This window comes from Eptatretus burgeri, chromosome 1 (genome assembly GCF_056783735.1).
Source record: "Eptatretus burgeri isolate ZD-2024b chromosome 1, Ebu_testis_v1, whole genome shotgun sequence".
In the NCBI taxonomy this organism is placed as follows: domain Eukaryota; kingdom Metazoa; phylum Chordata; class Myxini; order Myxiniformes; family Myxinidae; genus Eptatretus; species Eptatretus burgeri.
Window position 1 is genome coordinate 103,390,961 of NC_140961.1, and position 22,500 is coordinate 103,413,460.

At 45.2% G+C, this 22,500-nt stretch overlaps 1 protein-coding gene across 2 annotated transcripts in view; it reads left to right on the top strand.

Moving 5' to 3' along the window:
* CHLSN (cholesin) overlaps positions 1-22,500 on the top strand; it is a 180,792-nt gene that overhangs the window by 116,218 nt on the left and 42,074 nt on the right. For both annotated transcript variants that reach the window (XM_085893440.1, XM_085893450.1), the window contains exon 3: positions 22,004-22,085. In XM_085893440.1, the coding sequence (XP_085749566.1) occupies positions 22,004-22,085 (82 nt within the window). The remainder of the gene's footprint in view (positions 1-22,003; positions 22,086-22,500) is intronic.

Sequence of the window (22,500 nt, forward strand, 5' to 3'; positions counted from 1 at the left end):
GCGTTCGGCTCGGAAACACTCTGGACAAGGAACGAAAGACCCAAGACAAAAAAGACCAAGGATGAATGACGGGACGAGACTAAAGAACCTTGATTCGCTCTCTTTTTATAGAGCCCGGAGTGAAGGAGGAGTCAAAACCCGGATTGAGACCCTGTAGGCATTTCTGCGTGTCCCCAAAGCTATATAGACGCCACCCCGAGAAGTAGCCCCTCCGCGCTAGATTCCAAAGGCAAAAATGGCCTTAGTTGCTCGCAAGCTCAGTCATGCAAAAAGGAGCTCCGTAATTTCTGTGGGGTGCTGATTTTCGGGAGCGCTCTCCGGCCACGAACGCGTGCTGGAATCCCAAGAAACGCCGTTTGTTAGCAAAGCGCCAGAGCTATCCAGACTTCACTAAATGAACCCCAGCACACGTTCTCGCTTCGAGTTTCACACCAAAGTATTCTGGCTCGCCAACACCAGCTATGTTTCCCGTTCCCTGGCATCGCCAATGACTGTTGTGAGCGTCCAGGGAGTTGTTGGCAGTTGCGGCAGTCATTGTGTGCTGGGGAAAGTGCTGTTGTGTCTGCAGGAAAGATGTTGAAGCGTTTTAAGTGGTTGAAGCAATTGTGGTGATGAGGTTGAAGTGGTTGGTCATGGTTGTGGCATTTGTGGTGAAGAGGACGGGCATAGGTTGTTGGGATTTTTGGGAGGCAATATAGCGATCATGGTGAGCATTGCAGCGTTGTGGTGAGGGTCTGAGGTGAGGCATCAGGTGGTGAATGGCGTGCCGTTTGAACAGGGAAATGGCATGCTTATGCAAATGAGGCTACGGTGACGCTCGTTATTCCGGCGGCTCCTTCGTTCGCATTACTGGTCTGGCATACATGCATTTTTGGCGAGGTTTGTGTGTGAAATAGAATGAATGAAAGAAGAGGAAATTGAAGACCTAAATAAAAGCCATACACAATGCATCTTGTCCAATTTACCCATTTGATATATGGAAGGGCTAACAAAACGAATACCGACGAGAAAACTGTCTCGGGGTCGCTCTATGTTGGGTGCTATTGCCCTGGGGGAGTGCCAGCTTCACAGAACCGCAACACTATTTAAGCAGGAGTGTCTGTTCATGCGTCCCTTCCCGAACTACTCCCTCAGTTTTGGGGCTGGCCCCGTCAAACCGTTTGTGGAACGTTTTGTGGTCTCAGCAGATGTCCTGAGGTGGGTGAGAGGTTTTATAAATACATCGAGAATGTTGTGTTCAGTTTTCGTCACCGCATCTGAGGAATAATATAGCTGCTAAAGAGTGGTTACAGCTTCAAACCGCTCTATTCATTCCAGGGATAGATCGACGAAGCGATGTGAAACTTGAAAGAGTCCGGACTCGATACATTAGAAAGGAGGTGGTTACGAGGAGATGTGATGGAGATGCTTAAGATAATGAAGGGTATAGACAAAATAAGTGCAGAGTACAGTGACAGGACTGCTGACCACAGCCTGAGAGAAAAGAGGTGGAGAGTGAGGATGATAGTGAGACAAGGGTCTTTCACTGGTAGTTTTAAATGCATGTAATGTCCTCTCTGGAAAGGTATTGGCAGCAGAAACTGTAGATTGGTGTAATTTGAGTTGGATGGGCACCTAAAAAAATTTGGTACATTGACATTGGTCAGGAATTGTGGGATGCTAAGTTATGAAAGAGTGATTGCATACCTATGTCATGATTGTGATGTATGCAAGAGGGTCTCTGCAAATAGTGAATGTGCTGTCTGTGTTTCTTCATTCCTCACCTTCCAACCTTCATATCCAACCCCCTCCCCCCCTCCCCCATCACCCACAAAGAAACATTATCCCCGGAGTGTGCAGTGGCTCATACTCTTGATGGGTCACCACTCTGTCGCAGGGTGCTGAAATTTCCATTCAACGGACACCGGAATCAAACTCCAAAAAATGAAGGCAGTGCAACAATGCATTCTCTACTCCACCACTGAGTGCTTTGTGTTGTCGAAAAATACATACTTTCATCATGGTAGTGATCCGAAACGTTTTACCTGTCGGTCCTTCAAAGGTAAATTTACCAAGATTAATATTCTGAAACCAAATACACCAGCGTCACACAGCACTTCGAGCTCCAGTTTTACTTTCCAGGCCGGTTAATTTATTATCTTAAACAATTCTGTGCCAAATGAGCACAGTTTGTCTTCTCTCACCCCCGCCACCCCCCACCCCCTGCCTCTCTTCTCAGCTTAGCTTTCACGGTTTTGGGAGAGCAATCAAACCGATCCACATGGACAATCCACAGAACATCTTGTCGGTGTGTATGGAGGAGCGGGGTGTTTGTAATGCTGAGCAGTTCAACATTACTCATGTAATTAATATCTTGGGCAGCTTGAAGAAAAACATCAACGGTTTGCAGTTCACTGCTGTCCCGCGCAACCTCGATGAGAAGCTTTTGGCTTTGGCTAAAACCGTCTGTTATACATTATTATACTTGGGCCTGGAGCAGCTGCTGCCTCATGTTGGAATGATTCCAATGTGGGTAATTTGCTTTGCTAACCCCTCTCTACAAATAAAACACACTGGTTATGACCCCGTTTCTGATTATTGCGATTCATTTTAATGTCGAGCTGCCTTTGTTCCCCCCCCCTATCATTTTTGTACAGTATTTGTGATATTCGTCTTGCAGTTTTTCAAATTGTTGTTATTCTTCGGTGACACAAGTGCTTTTCATTCTGCTCTCCGAGTTGTTTTGACATGTTCTAAGCCACGAGGCCTGTGTGTTACATGCTCTGTTATTCTGTCAGCTGCAGACAGAAAAATCCAGACGGATTATGTATATCCTTTTTGTTGATTGTTGGGAACATGGGAACAGCAATTTGCATCACCTCTGACTGTAACCTCATCAAAGAACCTGTTTACGATAATATTTTTCATTTTCGCTGCTTTTGGCTGTCTGCTGTGCATGCAATGTTGTCATCGTTTGTGAGATTGTTTTCCAGTCGGTGGGTTGTTTTAAAACCACGAACGCGACCCAGTTAACCACGAGTTCCAGTGTCCACCGTCTAATTATTCCGTTTAACGAGAGGTCACGTGGTTACCTGAGCGGGGAGCGCGCCCTCGGCAAAGCACCAACGTTGTCTCGATTAGATTTTAATTAGGGCGGCCGAGCGTTTGAACCGCTGGTACGTGCCGACTATTTTTGGTCAAATCTGTGGTAATTACCTCCCAGTCTATCGAGGTTCGGACAATGCTGGACCAATGGAAGGAAAGGACAAACACGGACACGTTGGAAGTCATCAAATGATTTATTAATCATAAAATAAATAAATAAAAAGAACTTTATATTTTCTGAGGTAAAGAAATGAATTAATTTCAAAGCAATCCAAATGAATAATTACTCAGGCAATATCAATCAAAATGCCAGGAAAGAGACAAAGAGCAGATGCTTATTGGGGGTCGACTTACAGCAAAACACAGACAAGGGTACCCAGCAGATCATTCGGTAGGGGTGGGAGGAAGAGTCGTCTCGCTCACCAGAGAACTCGCCAATGTTCGCACACTGTATGGAATGTGCTCGAAGGCAGACTCGTGCGCCGCTCGTGACTTTGTTATCGTCTAGAGCGGGTCACGGATGGACACATCTTACCGACTGTGCATGGGTTCGCCATAACATCGTACCGTCGGTCCTCACTGGCGGCCACGGATGTTCCCCACGGACGGCGAACGTCTTCTCGCCTCTACAGCCAGCCAAGCTGCGATCGGGCAGAGGCATGTTGTGTAGCTGAGGCCACGTGGCGCACACAGAGCAGGCGTGTTTGCTCGTGCTGGTTGGGGATGGGCGTGCGGGACTGACGCTGCCCTCAGCCGGTCATCAGAGCACGGCCCGGGTGTTCTTGCAAAGCAAGTCATGATGTGAAGTTCGGTGTGGGTGATTCATATCATGTCATGAGGTCGGAGCAAGACATTTTCACAGCTCGGGGTCACCTTGCAGGAAATGGAATGTTGCGGTTTCCGGCCATCGCGGCCGAGCCGTGCAGGTGGTCGGGGCCAATCGGAGTACCCGATTCGGGTGACGACATAACTTTTCGGGGTGCCCCCCCCACCCCGCGCCGCAGGGCCTATCAAGGTCTGAGCGGAGCCTTCGCTCGCTCACTCTGCCCTGCCTCACCTCCCGCTCAAACTGGACTTCGACTCCGCCTAATGTTGTCATCACTTGGACTGCCTCAAGCAACAGACAATGCGCCAGCTGTCAGGGGGTACCGCACCACGGAGCATACCCTCCCCCCCCTGAAACGTATTGGTGGCGCGTTCATGCAATCAAGTACAAAGGTACCGAGATCGTAGCCTCAACTCCTCTCCCTGCTTGTTTCAATACTCCCTCTTCATCAGGTTGTGTGTGTGTGTGTGTGTGTATGTGTATGTGTGTGTGTGTGTGTGTGTGTGTGTGTGTGTGTGTGTGTGTGTGTGTGTGTGTGTGTGTGTGTGTGTGTGTGTGTGTGTGTGTGTGTGTGTGTGTGTGTGTGTGTGTGTGTGTGTGTGTCCTGGCGCCTGTCCACTTAAGTTAGACTGCAGAATATCGTTATTGTTATCATTATTATTATTGTTATTATTTTCGCGTTAAGTCTGCTTTGTGTCCCCTTTTGTAAGTTGCCTGTAATTAAATCATTATTAGGAATGTTCCCAGCTCATTTTTGTGGTTTATTTCATTGATCCAGCATAGTCCGAATCCAAACGAAGCCGGGACTTTATTCCCAACGATCCGTTCTTTTAGCGACTACGTCCTTGGCAGTGTCGCTCGGCTGCCTCTGATCCGGTTCAGTGATCCGATTCGGTGGAGTGATCCGGTTTGGACAAGGTGTACCGAGGGCGTGCTCCCCGGTAATTAAATCGCGTGATTAATTAGGTGACCCGATGAACCCATAGACGGGAGGACCCGAGGTCACGCGGTTGAGTTATTGGCGTCCACGGTTAAGCAACCCGCCGCGTCACAGAATTATTCCGGGGAGTCTGGTGGGAGCCGAGATTGCTTCCCCAACCTCGTGATCTTCTCACCCGACCCCCGGCCGGCAACAATATATTGCGATTCTGAAAACTGCATGCCTCAAAGGCAATGGTGCCTTGCATACAGTGATCCCCAGGCAGTTATTTCGTGAGTATTTGTGCAGTCAGACCTCCCCCTTATGTCTAATGGGTGAACGGGACGAAGTGCGTTGCATGGGTCTTATCGCTCGGTCTAATTTTATATCGATCTTCCATTCAATCATGATTTTTATTTCAACCATTTCCTTTTACCCATGAAACAAGTCAAAGCAGGCACCGCACCTAGGCGGCCGCCTGTGAAGATCACAACTTTGTGATAACCACAAGACTGTACAGGATGCACATGGAGCTCCCTTTCATTCAAAGCTGCAGCTTTTATAATTATGTCTGTCTTCTTTTCAACTCTGATTAACATCCAACCCTTTCCTTCAATCCATGATACAAAGTGAAGCAGGCGCAAATGCACGAAAACAGACATGCGCGCAGCCCTGTGATAATCACCACCGCACTGTACAGGATGCGCATGGCGCACCTCTTCATTCAGGTCTGCGTGCTGATTTACAACGGCATCTCACCATCGACCTTCGCTCGCCACTTTGGCCACCAATATCTCCCACAAACGGCAGAGGTCTTCCCGTGCCTCCTCGCCCCTCTGAATCGATGTGGTCGCCACCATGCAGCATGCTGCACGGCCTAGACCGCTCGGGGCGCGTGGCATGCGGACGGAACAAGCGCGTTGACCAGCGCCAACTGCAGCTCGCCGGCGTGTGGGATTGACGCAACCCTCATCTAGTCGCCGGAGCACGGCCCAGGAGTTCGGTGCAAGGCGATTCAAGTCACGTTGTTCGGTGCAAGGCCATGCCGTGCCGAATGTGCAAATGGGACCACTTCCGGCCATAGGAGCCTGGAAGGGTGGGTCCGGGACCCAATTGGATCGCATGATTAGGGTGACAACACATCGCTTCAGATTGTCACCACACCTTGCACTACACGGCTTATAAATGGCGGATCGCGAAGCCGTGTCTCTCTCTCTGTCTCTCTCTCTCTCTCTGTCTCTCTCTCTGTCTCTCTCTCTCTCTCTGTCTCTCTCTCTCTCTCTGTCTCTCTCTCTCTCTCTGTCTGTCTCTCTCTCTCTGTCTGTCTCTCTCTCTCTCTGTCTCTCTCTCTCTCTGTCTCTCTCTCTCTCTGTCTCTCTCTCTCTCTGTCTCTCTCTCTCTCTCTGTCTGTCTCTCTCTCTCTCTCTGTCTGTCTCTCTCTCTCTCTCTCTCTCTCTCTCTCTCTCTCTCTCTCCCCGCCCACTTCGCCCGCCTTCCTCGCCTGCTGACTCCACCTGTCACTCTGCCCTCTTGTCCGCCTGTCTTGCCTGCTCCGCCCACTCTCTGGACCAATGTGGAGCACGTGCTGCCACGAGCCCCGGCACAGTAATTAGCAGGAGACAACGCGCCGACTCTCAAGGTGGGATCGCTCAATGGAGCGTCCCCTAAAGCGTACTGGGCAGCATGGTCGGCCAACCGCGTAAGGTATTGCAAGGCTGTTGGCCCTCATCTCCTCTCCTTCCTTCTGATTATCTCATCTTCAGTGTGTTTATCTCAACCCCCCTCGTGGTCTTCTCACCCGGCCCGCAAGAGTGTGTGTGTGTGTGTGTGTGTGAGTGTGATGTCTCCTGTCCCAGCTTAAGTTAAGAGTGTAGAAGATATATTGGAATAATTCTGCACTGTGTCTGCTTTAGTAAGTTGCTTGCCTGTTGTATCACCCCACAAATTCCTTGCTTTCTCTGCTGTACATAATAATAAACCCCATTTACTGTGCCACGTACTTTTCCTCGCTTGATTGTTAATAAGTGCCTATGCAGAAATGAAATCAGAGCCATCTCCCGAGACATATCGCATGCCTTCGATAGTCTGGCACCCTGCCCTGCTCAACAAACTGTCTTCCTGTCGTATCCAAAGCCATCTCCACGAATGGCTTACATACTTCCTCTCCTATCGCAGCCGTGTGGTCCGAAATGGAGTTCTCTCATCCCCTCTTCTTGTCAGGGCTGGAGTTCCCGAGACAGTGTTCTGGGCCCTGTTCTTTTTCTGGTTTTCATCAATGATCTCTCTGACTGGGAAGTCCTCTTTATCTCTTTGCTGATGACTCCACTCTTTGCTGTACCATCTGTCATCCCTCAGATCGGCCTCTCACTCTCAAGCCGCAGGCAGTTCGGTTGTCTTTCTGTCTTTGACTATCTCCTCTCTGGCCTCGCCCTCCCCCCCGCCCTGTCTGTGATATATCCCCCCTCATATTTCCACAGGGCACTCAAGGTCCACCAGCAACCCCCTCCCCCCACCCCTTCTGGTAAAACTAGCAAAATCACGAATCACTGCTCACCTTCACTCTTTCATTCCCACTCTTCCCTCCAGGTCTTCAAAACAGATTTTCACCACCTCCTCTTATCTTCCCCCATCCAAAAGCATGATCTTTTCTTTCCCCATTAATCCACCCCAAAGCCACCTTGTTTAAATTCCCTGCTTTAATTTCTGAAAGTCCCTGTTGTGTCCATCTTGTTTATCCTGTGTACCCCACCCCATCCCTCTCCCTTCTGCAGATCTCCTAATGTCTCTGTTCCCCACTGTTTTGTCCTTCCCTCTCCTGCCCCTCTTGTCTCATGCCCCCCCTTGATGTGCATTGTGTGTTCGCTCTCACACGAGCTTCGACAATATATTTTAAAAAATTTAAAAGGCCATTTTGCCCATGTCCACATTTCCACTCCACGCCAAGTTGGTTTGTCAATTTACTGTCTTTTTCACACCATTTTTACCATAAGCGTAATCTGATTGAGCATCCATTGGGACCATACTCTGTGCAGAGCGTTGGTGCTGCCTAAGCAGTCTCCTTGGCTATTGGGTACAATCGTGGACGGGTCGCCACTCCGACACAGGATACCAGCATGCTGGCACCCATTTTGCCGACCTCAAAAGGATGACAGGCAGAGTCAACCCCACCTGGTATTCATTCAACAGCCGAGTGGCATTTGAACTCAAGATCCTCGGATCCCTAGCCCACCACTCTGACCATTAAGCCAACACCAGGCATTGATTGAACATGGATGCTCCTTTATAATTAACTTGCACATCTAATTATTATGTAGGCAAATTATTTGAACAGGATACTTATTGGTGCGCAATTGCCGACGTTGAAGTCACATTTGTGGTGAGCGGAAAACATGAAACGCTCGTGACAGCCATTCTGTGAAACCACGATGGAAATTTTCTGCTTATTACTGCTCAGGATGACACAGAATTCAAGAAATTGTATGAACGGCCTGTTTAAGCAAAAAGGTTTTTCAACAAATGTGTGAATGAATCATTTTATTCCCTGGGGGTGGATCACAAAACCACACTGCGGAGGAAAAAAAGAACTTAAGTCTGAATACAGGAAATTCAAAGAGCATAACCAAAAGGGTGGAAATTATCCGAAGGCATTTCAATATTTTTACAGGATTGATGCCATAATGTGTGATCGACAACTATCCACAGGTGAACGTTTAATAAATGGGAAATGTTATACTCTGTGATGCCCCAAACCATGACAGCAATTTTTAGTCCAATTCAACTCCACGGGGGAACGTTTTCAGGATGAGATGTCTCGGAAGCTATCGCCACCCTCTCATTCATCTGTCACCTTTAATTATATCACGTGCACAAGTAACGCTCACTCTGAGAGCGATACCGATGTCAGCCCTTTGGTTGGCAAAGACAGACCGAGAGCAACTGTGACATTTTGTACACATGTTCTAAAGTTTAGCAGCCCGTTGCACTGCAACATTATTTTTTTTAGTTTTTTTACTCAGACCATGCTACGTATCGAGTTGGTTGTGCCAATTTTGAGTGTTCTCTATGCACAAACCTCTGAAGCTTCGTCAGAATTTCTTGCCTTCTTTTTTTAATGTCTCCGCAGCCGGAGGCATTGTTTTTGGGTTGATCGTACGTGCATCGCAGATTTTCTTTTTCCACAATAACTTGAACCACTGAAGGGATTTTCACCAAACTTGGTAAAAGTGTGTAATATGCTGTGGGGATTAGCTGGTTGGATTTGGGTTCAAAAGGTCAAAGGTCTCTGGTCATGTGTGACCTTTAATTGAAGATGTTTGTTGCCACAATAACTTGCGAACCACAGAAGGGATAACTTTGGCACAAGTATGGCCTGTGATACAAAGATTAATTTATTTGATTTTGGGGTTAAATAGGTCAAAGCTCACGTGCCCTTTGAAAATCATTTTGCAGATCATAACATGAGTTATAAGCATGATCTGATGGTTTCTCTCTCTCCTACTTATCTCTTTTCTCTCAGACTCTCTCTCCCATGTGACCTTCAATTGAGATCAAACATAACAATGGGTTGACATCTCATGTGGTCAGAGGCATATCCATTGACCTATTCGCATCAAATTTCTATTTTCTCGTTTAAACCTCCCCCTGCCTCGTACTAAAAATGCAATGCGCCTATTTTCTCGTGTTTGTAGAACTGTTTTCCTGAGGTTGTTCAATCTCACACTTCCCTTCAAACAAGTGGTGGACCACTATCTTTACTTGATAGTTCAAAGTTTATTTGCATTATTTTCATCCGATAAGTTTCTCCATCATGGTTCATTTTCCTCCACCACTGAAGAGGTGAAGGAGGTTACGTTTTTCACCCCTTTCTTTCTGTCTGTTTGTCTGTCTGTCTGTGTCGAGGATATCTCAAAATGTTTTGGATGGATTCGGATGAAATTTTGTGGACCGGTTCGGTGTGTGACAAGGACAAACTGATTTGCTTTTGGTGAAGATCCGGATCCGGATCTGATAAATTTTTACATAATTCTTCACCATTGAGAGGGCCAAAAACAATATATTGCATGATATTTCAAAAATGTATTGGGCCCGATATGTTCTCGTGGATCAGGCATTACGTGGTGGAGGTACGCGCTCTACTGAGTATCCTTCTAGTTATAAATGGTTTCTGCTGTTGTACAATTATAAAAATGTTACTGGTGGAAAAGTAATACAGGAAACCCTCACCATTGGTGGTTCCCGCTAAAAAGTCATCACCGTACCTCTCGGCTTGGGTTACATTATTTAAGCTGCTTCGTTAACCTTCTGCTTTGTCCCATGTTCCCCGTATGAAGGTTAGTCATGATTCCGAAAAGGGGCTTTACTTTGTATTTGTTTACTCAGTTTTGTCACTCCTCAAAACCACACTCACACTCTCTCTCACACACACTCTCTCGCGCTCTCTCTGTTGTAATAAACCTTTTGTTCATGAAAACCTGTATGTGGTCACTCAGGGTATGGGACCTCCATTAAGCACTCGTGAGTTGGCTTTAAAAAACCCGGTGATGACTCGATTGTGAAGTGTGCATTTAAAACTACTTAAGATGTCAGACTCTGCTGAATTGCTTAATATCCGAACGAGCTGATTTGTCACTGTCACACAGTCACCTCTCATCCCCTTCCAACCTGGCGGTTTGTCGGGGTGGTTTGAATCCCTCGACTTAAACTGTGTGTGTGTGGTGTGTGCGTGCGCGCATCAACGGGAAAAAGTTCCTGTGAATCGTTTACACCTTTGTGAAATGTTAAATGAAAACGAACACATCACGTTGTTTGTCATTTCAATATTTAGTGTTTGTTAACCATGAAATTGACATGAGAATGTCATCACGTGTGAGCAAGACGTGTCTCCAGAGGCTCATATCGGGGTGCGGTCAAAAGTCAGTTAACTCAGCATCTGGTGTGACCACCATTTGTGTTGACACGTACTTGCCAAAGGTACATCATCCCACACATTATCTATGGGAGAAAGATCAGGTGAATGTGTCCAGAGAAAAGTGGGAATGTTCTGTTGTGTGATGAAGTCTGTAACCACTCGTGTGACGTGAGGGTGCACGTTATCCTGTTGAAGTGTGATGTGAGGTCTATGACCCTGCAGGGACGAGAGGGCGTGAGGACCGAGAACCTCGTGGTACTGAATACCTGTCAAATTGCCATCAATGACCTCCAGCTGGGTTCTGTGATGTGCAGTGATGCCTCCTCATACCATCACTCTTCCACCGCCGAACGACGAACGTTGCATAATGCATGTATGCATCAATGTCATGTTCCACTTCCCATCGATAAACCATTACGACTGTCAAGATGGAACCTCGACTCATCTGTTCGAGGTTAACAGCCCATTGTTGTCTCTTGAACCCCAGACGTTGTCTTTACCAAGATAGGCACGCATGTCAATGGCGTGGCAACAAAATCGGACGTACTGCTGGTCATTGTGGTCTTATCTGATATGCTTGCTTAACCGATTCATGACAGTTCTGGCAATGGTTGGTCATAAGCCAGGGATGCTGTGAGCTGTCAAACTTGCTGTCTGGAATCGTTTCCTAAGGTGCACCAATCAGATATGGTTACCCTGCCGATGTGACGTCATACGTGGTCACCCAGAAACTGGACAGTCTCTGATGTTGCCAGTTTGTTGAAGACATCTCCAGAGTGACTTGTGGCGTAACACCAAAATCAGAGCCACAACGTTTTGTGGTATTCCTGTCTGAAGCATGCCAATAGCACGTAGATGTTCATTTTTGGAAAGGTATGACATCACGTTTACGACAGTTCGATGTCAATGAAAATGTTTTTCACAGCTGGGATGGTTCACCGAATCGTGCTGCATTGCAATTTGCTCGGTACCACGTGTAGCACCGTCACGTGACTCTGTATACGTATGTGCATGGCAATTCATGCGTGCAGTGCAAGTTCCGGATATTAATGCGTAAACTCGGGACATGTCAAGGCACATGTTGGCTGACCATTATATTGTTAACGTAAATCACAGTATCATTTTGTGTATTTGTTATGGTGCACAATAACTTTTTTCTGTTAGTATACATATCTACCATATAAAACATGTGTTTGTGTGATGCCTGTCCGCCTTCAAAAGGACGATTTAAGAAGGGTTTTAAAGGCCAATCTTATAACACGACTGTGTGTTCACTTCGGTCTATTTCTTTCAGGATAAAAAAAAAATATTCGAAAAACATTTTCCATGGAAGAGTAATTATGTCTCTTCTTTGGGAAATGTAGACGGTGACTTGCAACCAGGCCTCAATGGCAATGTACAGAAGCATTAAAAAAAAAAATACAAGGCACATGGCGGTCAAATTTGCTCCACGTGATGTGTAACATGCGCAGAGTAAAACGAGTGTTCATTTACAAACGTGCGATGTCAACTAAAGAAGATAAAAACACAACTGACGCTAGGCCGAGGCTTCACGGTTTGGCATGTCACGAGGCTATACCCTCAAAATGAAAGGTTCCAGAAGTAAAGAAAATATGGTAACATCTGTACATGTAGTGTTTTAAAATAACATGTTTTCTTGCTACAAAACATAATATCTCCCAGTCTGAATATTTTGAATGAAATAATTCCAACCTGTTATTTTGACAGGCTTTTATACGTGTGTGTCTGTGTGTATTTACATGTTTGTCTTTATATACATACAGCCAAAACATTATGACCACTGACAGGTGAAGTGAATAACATTGATTATCTTACCTGTCAAGGGGTGGGATATATTAGGCAGTAAGTGAACAGTCAGTTCTTGAAGTTGATGTGTTGGATGCACGAGAAATGGGCAGGAGTAAAGACCTGAGTGACTTTGACAAGGGCCAAATTGTTATGGCCAGACCACTGGGTCAGAGCATCTCTGAAACGGCAAGGCTTGTGGGGTGCTCCCGGTCAGCAGTGGTGAGTACCGACCGACAGTGGTCGGAGGAGAGACAAACCACAAACTGGCGACAGGGTGTTGGGCACCCAAAGCTCATCGATGCGCGAGGGAAACGAAGGTTATCCCGTCTGCTCCGAACCGACAGGTCTACTGTGGCACGTCACAGAAAATTTTAATTGGTGGTCACAGGAGGAATGTGTCACAATCCACAGTGCATCGCACTCTGCTGCGCATGGGGCTGCGTAGTGCATTGCTGCAGACCTGTCAGAGTGCCCATGATGACCCTTGTCCACCGTCGAAAGCGCCTACAATAGGCACAGGAGCATCGGAACTGGACCTCGGAGCAGTGGAAGAAGGTCACCTGGTCCGATGAGTCCCGTTTTCCTTTAGATCACTTGGATGGCCGTGTACGTGTCCAGGTTAAACACATGATGAAGTGTTCACGTTTACCTGGGGAAGTGATGGCACCAGGATGCACTGTGGGAAGACGACAAGCCGGTGGAGAGAGTGTGATGCTCTGGGCAATGTTCTGTTCGGAAACCCTGGGTCCGGCCATTCATGTGGACGTCAATTTGACATGTCACCTACCACAACATCGTTGCAGACCAGGTACACCCCTTCATGGCAATGGTATTCCCTGATGGCAGTGGCCTCTTTCAGCAGGATAATGCGCCCTGCCACACTGCACACATTGTTTGGGAATGGTTTGAGGCACATGATGAAGTGTTCACGGTGTTGCCCTGGCCTCCAAATTCTCCAGTTCTCAATCCGATTGAGCATCTGTGGGATGTGCTGGACCGAGAAGTCCGATCCACGGCGGCTCCACCTCGCAACTTAAAGGACTTGAAGGATCTGCTGATAATGTTTTGGTGCCAGATACCACAGGACACCGTTATCAGTATTTGTGGTTTCACCATTCTTTGCAGTCTCAGGGACGTAACTTCCACAGACTGCGAGAGTTTACAGTCATCACTTTACTTAGTTGGACAGGTAATCATCAATTTACTTGGAACAAAAATTCCTTCATTTAGTCAAAGTTGCCCGTTTTGAAAGCCTCTCTCCGATTTGGAAGAAGCACTGAAGATTTCTTCATGCAGCACTTCAAACAAAACTTTTTACCATCACATGAAGTTATATTTCTTGAAGCAATGGAAAAAAATATATATATATATAAAAGTACATGGAAAGAGAACACAAACAACAAAAACAACAATCACATCCGATGAGTGTTAACCCACAGCTCGCCTGCCACGCCATGATACCTGTGCTCATGGCTAATAGAGCGAGACAGGTAACAGTTGCAGTTCCTGTTTATGGTAACATTTCACAAAGAGAAATGTGCTGTCATATAACGCACATTTCTACCACATGCACTTGCAAAATGCTGCAATTTCTTCTTTTCATGTGACAACAGAATATCCGAGTTCATTCCTGAGTTGACAGCCAAACCCGGCTCGACTCGGACTCGGACTCGGCTCGGTAGTGCAACTCGCCGAGTTTGAGTTCGGTAACTCGGTTTGGATACAGCACCACCGCTGATGTAGTTATGAGCTGCTGTGAGGAGTTAGCATCATCTGTATTCTCATCAAAGGTGTACCATTTACCACTTACCCAAAAGGGGCCCCTGTGCAACTGTCATACATATTTGCATTATTTTCTGGAAACACCCTTCTCAGACAACACTCAGACTTCATAAAGACAAAAAAAATTAATGTTTCCATATAAAGCTTGTATTTTTGAGGGCCTTTGTGTGCTATGTTGATTCATTACAGTAATGGTCATGTTTTTTTCCTGCTCGCCGTGACAAATGTGAATGGTCCTTCTTTTTTTTTTTTTTCTTTTTTTTTCTTTTTTTTTTTTTTAAGGTGAAATTTGAGTCGAGAAGCAGCATCTTTCATAAAATTCAGTTTGTGACTTCAGCTTTGAAAAGTCAAATAGTTCTTCGGTGACTCTTGAACCCACTACTACTGAATTACTGCCACCTGGCACCAAAGGCATTGGGGAAAAGCCCACAATATAATTAATTGTGTGCATTTAATTATTTATTTATTTTTGCATTCTCTCCTTTGCCTCTTTGAATGTTCTTAGCTCGAGAAGAATTATGAATGGTACACGTGCTTGTGCTTAACAGGTTCGTTGGATACATTACAAATACAGAGCACACACGAAGGTGGGGTGGGGGAGAGCTATGGGGGAGAGTGAGGTCTCTTAAGCAAATGTACAGACAGGGAGGGAAACAACTTTGGTTTTGGATGAATGTTTAAACAGACAAATTAACATTTGAAATACTTATTAATTTATAGGATTTCTTCAATATTGGAAGTATTCTCAAAATTATATGATCATGTTAAAACAAATACATTTTAGATTTTAATTGCACAATGCAATGAAACCTCACATGGTGATAAGGTAATTTTTTTTAATACAAAGTTTCGCCTCAAGGTATAGCAGAAAGGTTTTGTGATGAATGGAAGAAAGGCAACATACAGACCGTGGGACAACAAGTGGATTTAGCAAGCGAAGGAATAAACCATCAAAAAGAAGGGAGGAGAGGGAAGGAATGTGGTAACCTGCGAGTTATAGAGCTTGGAGAGGGGAGGGTTAGTGTATGTATGAAAAAAAAAATCCCTGGGAAGGATGGAGGATGACATCAGATGGTGGCATACTTTTACTGGTGAACCCTAGAGGGAAGAAGAGTGCAATTGCACCGGCTTTGGAATGCAGTTCCACAAGCAGGACAAAAGAGTGGAGGTGAGTCATAAGTCTGCAATTTTGGGAGCTTAACAAGGAGGAGTTGCTGAAAGAATGCTTGTATCCTGAAGGAAGGACTGTCATTGGGTCGTTAAAAGCATAGGACACTAACCTGTTTGCACTGGGCAAACAGTCCTTGTGCTTCAGCTTCCACAGCATCCAGGAAGAGATAGGCAAGAAGCTGGGGTCCTGACACATAGTGGAGAGCAGTATTTCAATGAGTTAAGGGCAACGGCCTTTTAGGTCATAAGATGTTTCAATTCCCCAACAAAGAACTTGGTGCAATGGGAGGATTTCCAGTCTGTCACTAGCCTTGGAGGCCTGCTTAAACACATGACCTTCCCAGAAGATGTGATCATAACCGATGGTGATGTCCAGCAGCTCAAAACGCTGATCCTCTTCCATTGAATAATCATGGAAATATATAGGTGGGTTCATGAAATGATTTGTCCAATAAGGCAGAGTGAGACCATTGGACTTTCCTAGAACAAATGACATTCCCTTTGTCAGACCAGCATCTGATCCTTTCCAGGTCAGCACAGAGGGACACAGGCTGATGCGGTCCTGTCTTTGAGATGTGGTCATCCATAATATAAAAGGAGCTCGGTCTTGGTCTACCTGCCTGCCTGCATGCATGTGTCTGTCAACACTTGTTTGATAGCAGATACCATTAATCAAGCAATGACGATACCCCCAATCTGCAAACAGTTAAGGGCAACGGCCTTTTAGGTCATAAGATGTTTCAATTCCCCAACAAAGAACTTGGTGCAATGGGAGGATTTCCAGTCTGTGACTAGCCTTGGAGGTTGAGTAAGCCTTGGAGGTTGAGTGTGATAAGTTGAGTAAGCTGAGGATAGATGGGCCGGTTTCAGTGTATCGTTGAGTAAGGTGAGGATATATGGGCCGGTTTCAATGTGATTTAGTTGAATAAGGTGAGGATAGATGGGCCAGATCCAAACAGTATGATATAATTGAGTAAGGTGAGGATAGATGGGCCGGTTTCAAACTGTATGATATAATTGAGTAAGGTGAGGATAGATGGGCCGGTTTCAAACAGTATGATATAGTTGAGTAAGGTGAGGATTGATGGGCCAGTTTCAAACAGTATGAAATGGTTGAGTAAGGTGAGGATAGATGGGCCGGTTTCAAACAGTATGAAATGGTTGAGTAAGGTGAGGATAGATGGGCCGGTTTCAAACAGTATGATATAGTTGAGTAAGGTGAGGATTGATGGGCCAGTTTCAAACAGTATGATATGTTTGAGTAAGGTGAGGATAGATGGGCTGGTTTCAAACAGTATGATATGGTTGAGTAAGGTGAGGCTAGATGGGCCGGTTTCAAACTGTGATGTAGTTGAGTAAGGTGAGGATAGGTGGGCTGGTTTCCAACAGTATGATGTAGTTATGTAAAGTGAGGATAGATGGGCCGGTTTCCAACAGTGGAATATAGTTGAGTAAGGTGAAGATATATGGGCCGGTTTCAATGTGATTTCGTGGAATAAGGTGAGGATAGATGGGCCGGATCCAAACAGTATGATATAATTGAGTAAGGTGAGGAGAGATGGGCCGGTTTCAAACCGTATGATATAGTTGAGTAAGGTGAGGATAGATAGGCTGGTTTCAAACAGTATGATATAGTTGAGTAAGGTGAGGATAGATGGGCCAGTTTCAAGCAGTATGATATGGATGAGTAAGGTGAGGATAGATGGGCTGGTTTCAAACAGTATGATATGGTTGAGTTAGGTGAGGATAGATGGGCCTGTTTCAAACAGTATGATATTGTTGTGTAAAGTGAAGATAGATGGGCCGGTTTCAAACAGTATGATGGATTTGAGTAAGGTGAGGATAGATGGGCCGGTTTCAAACAGTATGATGTAGTTATGTAAGGTGAGGATAGATGGGCCGGTTTCAAACAGTATGATGGATTTGAGTAAGGTGAGGATAGATGGGCCAGTTTAAATTTGCATTGAAACAACAACTCTTCCTCATTCATCTTCTTCACTTATAATAATGGTGAGTCTCATTCAATCCTGTTTCTCATATCGATTGGAATCAGAAAACGTTTGCTATGTTCAATACTTTTTTCCCAACACTTCCACTTTATGAATATCACAGTAATTCAGGATGTTCCAAAAAGACCTGGGCAATTTTGGTTGTTACTATATATTTAGAACCACAAATGATACAACAATACCCCTTGGTTTATATTGTTACGAATCTGGAAGCCATTGCACACAGACAGCAGTCCCAAAGCATAGTTATTTTGATAAGTATGTGTTTATCGTTAGGGTCCCCTACCTATGTCTAACGGGAATTACATGTGTGCTGCGAAGTTTCTTTATAGTTAGTTTTTTATTTACCACAAATCTCCTTCACTTTACTTCACACACTGATGTCATTGCCCACATGCGTTCACCATGTACGTGGGCGGAGATTTTCATCGCCTCAACCCTGACCACCCCTTGTCCAATCACGCACAGAGGGCGACTTTCCCATGAAACCCCGGCCAATGAGGGTTAAGATGGCCACAGAGAGCGACTTTCCCATGACACCCCGGCCAATGAGGGTTAAGATGGCCACAGAGAGCGACTTTCCCATGACACCCCGGCCAATGAGGGTGGAGATTGCCACAGAGGGCGACTTTCCCACGACACCCCGGCCAATGAGGGTGGAGATTGCCACAGAGGACGACTTTCCCACGACACCCCGGCCAATGAGGGTGGAGATTGCCACAGAGGACGACTTTCCCACGACATCCCGGCCAATGAGGGTGGAGTTTGCGACAGAGAGCAACAATCCCATGACACCCCGGCCAATGAGGGTGGAGATCGCTTCAGATGACAATTTTCTCACCCTCGACAAGAAAGATATAAAGGAACGTCAGGCTGGGGAGGTTGGTCGTCTTGGGGGTCGCAGGTCTTTGTGCTGGCTGGTTCGTCTGGTCCTGGGTCATCGTCGTCTCTGGTATTCTCCTTGGTCTTGGTTCGTTGGTGCTGGCTGGTTGGAGAGCGTGGTCCCTGGTGCTTGGCGCTGCGTGAAAGCTGTGGATTTGAGTCCCGCCACGCGACCAGATCGTCGTACACCGCACGAGGCGGACAGGTGCATGCTAGACCCTGGCCTTCGGCTCACCTTTCCTTCTGAGCTGTAGGCCTCAATAATGGCCACAGCCACCATTTCTTTTGGGTGTGTGCATGTGTGCCTGTGGACCCAGTGTATAAGTAGCAATTGTTTAAGTGCCTTGTACATTGTAAATTGCATTCCTGATAGTCGGTTTAACTCTGCTCTTTTTGTGCTCCCCTGCCCCATTATAAATAAACCCCCAATTGTTCAATGTGCCAGCTCGTTGTTGTGCTTTCTATCATTGACCCAGCACGGTTCGTGCTCGAGAACCAGTAAGGCCGTTCAGGCTGGTAAATTGTTCATTTGGTCCTGCGTGGCTTTGGTAACTTCCGCTCAGTTACTCCGGATCCGAGTCGGTGATAGCGACTCGATTCGAACAAAGTCGGCCGAGGGTGTGGTTTGCCCAGTAGTTGGATGGCGTGAGTACTTGGGTAAATTGGAATTAGACAAGTGGACCCTACCTCACGCCGTCAAAATATTGGCGGCCACGGTCCGCTAAGGGACCCGTGAACTTTCGAGGTTGTCGGAGAGTCACGACCTAAATTTCGAGTGTTCGGTGGGAGACAACTCCACTGCTCCAGCTCGTGGTCCTTTATCGCCACCGAACCCCGGCCCACAACAATATATTATCGAAATTGATAACATTTTGTACACACAATCAATACACTTCGATGTGAGCTCTGTTTTTCGCAAGCAGGACATCAAAGCGGTGCACGAGTTCTTGCCATGTTCAGCTCGGCATGTCTGTGTCCACCAGTGAGTATGCAGCTGTGATCCGAGAACAAAGTTCCTGCAGGTTTGTCACCTTGGTGTTTTAGACAACATATTTGACAAACAACCACAAAAAAAAATCAAGGGTGGTTTTGTCCGGTGATCATGGGGCCAGGCGGTTGGTCTGTCTCGGCCAATCCAGCGACCCGGAAATTTTTCATCCAGCATGGCTTGAACGACGAAGGCCCAACGAGGGTGAGCGCCGTCCAGTTGAAAAATGCTCTTGTGTTGCAGGTCTTCAATCTGTGAGAAAGCGAATACTTCAAACATGTTCATGTAAATTTTTGAAGTCACTGTATCCTCCATAAGGAAAAACGCAAATATATTGAGCCGAGCATGGCAAGAACTCGTGGACCACCTTCGTTTCCTGCAAGTGACAAACGGTGCTCACGTTGAAGTATATTAATTGTGTGCACAAAACTTTGAGTTTCTACATCATATAAACCAAAGGATATTGTTTTAGCATTTGTGTTTCTTAATATGTTAACAACCAAAATTGTCCAGGTCTTTTTGGAACACCCTGTATATCGCCCTATCAAGCAGTATTTTTGATTTTCCACATTCCTTTTAAAGCATCACAAAGCAGGTTGCTGTACCTGCAACACAGGTGAGAAAAGGATACGTACAAAAATAAACAGCTGATATTTCAATAATTTATTTCCATGATTTTTAAAGGAGGAGAAGTCGATTTTTATTTATTCTCTCTGAAAACCTGGAGGTCAAAACATGATATAATCTATTTATTACGTAAGCAAAAATTGCAGAATTTCCTTTTTTAGATCCTCATGGAGGATCTCTGTCATACTCACGTTGTTGTTCTTGTGGACTTTTTTGTTTCACAGCCTACAGTTTTCATCGAAACTTCCTGAAACTTGGCGTATATATGTAAAAATACCCTGCGCATGAAATGGAGTCATCTTCCGGGAGGAAAAGAGTGCACAAGAGAAGTTATTTCATCCCATCTGTTACTTAAAATAAAACAATAGTCACGAAGAGATGCGGTGGAGCCCCACTTCACCCTGCCTTCAAAACTGCAGCAATACAAGACTGAAGTGAAGAAGCAAATTGCTTCCATAAATGAGGAAAAAAAATGCAGGGACTTGTGAAATCACAGTTTGGGAAAGAGTTTGCACAGAATGTTTCAGAGATGTATCTTCCAATTGCTCAACAAAGACAAATGAATATTTCCTTGATGTGAAGAGCAGAATTGTAAGCAAAAGCCACGTGAAACTGCCATTGCCGCAGAAGCGGTTGCCTCAATTTTCAAACATAGAAGGATGAGCAAGCACTGTGCAAATCGCAAGTTAGATTTATACTGGAATCTTATGTGCAGTTTACTTCTGTTAAGGAAGTGTGAAGGCTCTCCCAACTTCATCCCATGTTGCATATAAAATATCCCATTATCTCTTATCAACAAGACCGACATCAAGGCTCGTTTCTTGACAGAATCGATGCTGCATGCACACGGGTTAAATGATCATATTTGTTTCTGCTCTCAAAGGGATGATAATGTACGAAATGTAAATCTGAACAAGACTGGATTGTTCAATTTTTGTTCACATTTTGCACAATATAAGCACTTAAATTCTGATCGTTCCTAGTTGAAAAACATTTGTTCTCTTCCAGATGGGTTTCCTTTATTTTACAGTTCATTCTTCATTACATAATACCTGCTTTATGGCTTTCTGCTTTTGGGATCAACAGCCCATGGCAGCTGCATCACTGGCCATGGGCCACTCGATTCCTCATTTGGCCCTCTGACAATGTCAACAGCAGGGATGAAAATATGGGTGTTGAAGCGAGACCGTTGGCTGAGGTCTTTACGGGAATCTGGATTTATCTTGCACTTTTCCCCAAACTATGAATTGTATCCTGTAAGTATTCAACTTTGCTCATTCATAACTGACAGTGATATGTTTGCTATTTCACTTTTTGCACTTGAATGCATCAAGAAGACGTAAATAGTGGTAATTTTATTATGAATCCCGGAGGCATTATGTTTTCGTATTGTCCATCTAATCTGCCTGTTTGTGCGCCCGTCCGTCCTTGCCCTTTTATTTTATTTATTTGTTACCACGATAATTTGTAAACCACTAAAGAGATTTCAACCAAACTTGGCAAAAGTGTAGACTGCAATACAAAGATTAGCCAATTCAATTTTGCTTTCAACAGGTCAAAGGGCACTGATCATGTGTCCTTTGAAAATCATTTTGCAGACCATAACTCGAGTTGGAAGCATCTGATGTTCTCTCTTCCACTTTTGTCTCTTGCGATCTCCCTCATGTCACTTTTAATTTTTCATGTGACCTTTAATTGAGATAAAACGTAACAGTGGGTTGACATGTTCAGTGACAGATCCTTGTCAAATTCTATTTTATATTTTTACTTCAGATTGCCACACTTCTAATGCTCCGATGCTAAACAATCCAGTTTTACCACATGATTGTGGTCCAGGTGTTCTAAGAGAATTCATGCAAGGAAAGTAAGTTTTACACACTGCTTTGGAATACATTGCTCTGATTGAGTTTGAATCTGAGTGCCTGCAGTGTTTGCTGTTGTCAGACCATCTGTACTGTGCTTTGTGCTTGGGTGTGTATTTATTTCCTCCCCTCTGCAGGTGGAAGGAGAGTCATGATGATTGGAAGTTCAACAAGAAGAGTCAAGTGTGGCTCCTGAGAAACATGTTCAAGATTTGTGAGGTTGGTACCTTCCAGGATACAATATCTCTCTGGTGTGTGAGGTACAATTCCTGTTGCTTCAGTTTCACGTTATTTTGCATTTCACTCTGGGTATTCACAATGTTTTGCCTTGTTGTGATAGCAACAGAATCTAATAAGTTTTGCACACCTTTCGGACAGATATTCAATTCCAGCACCTTTTGACCTTTTTATTCTTCTGTCTGTCCCAAATGAGTTGCCAATCGATGGCCTTGCTATGGCTTAAGTGTACGATTGTGCTGAAATTACCATCTGTCATATTTTTCATTGATTTCCTTTTTATATTATCTCCATGCTTGCTGTGTATGAATGTTCCTTCGGAATTTCAAAAGAAGTTGAGCAGTCAAAATAAGCTGGGGTTTGGCGTGGAAGGACAAATATTAATTGTGTACACAAT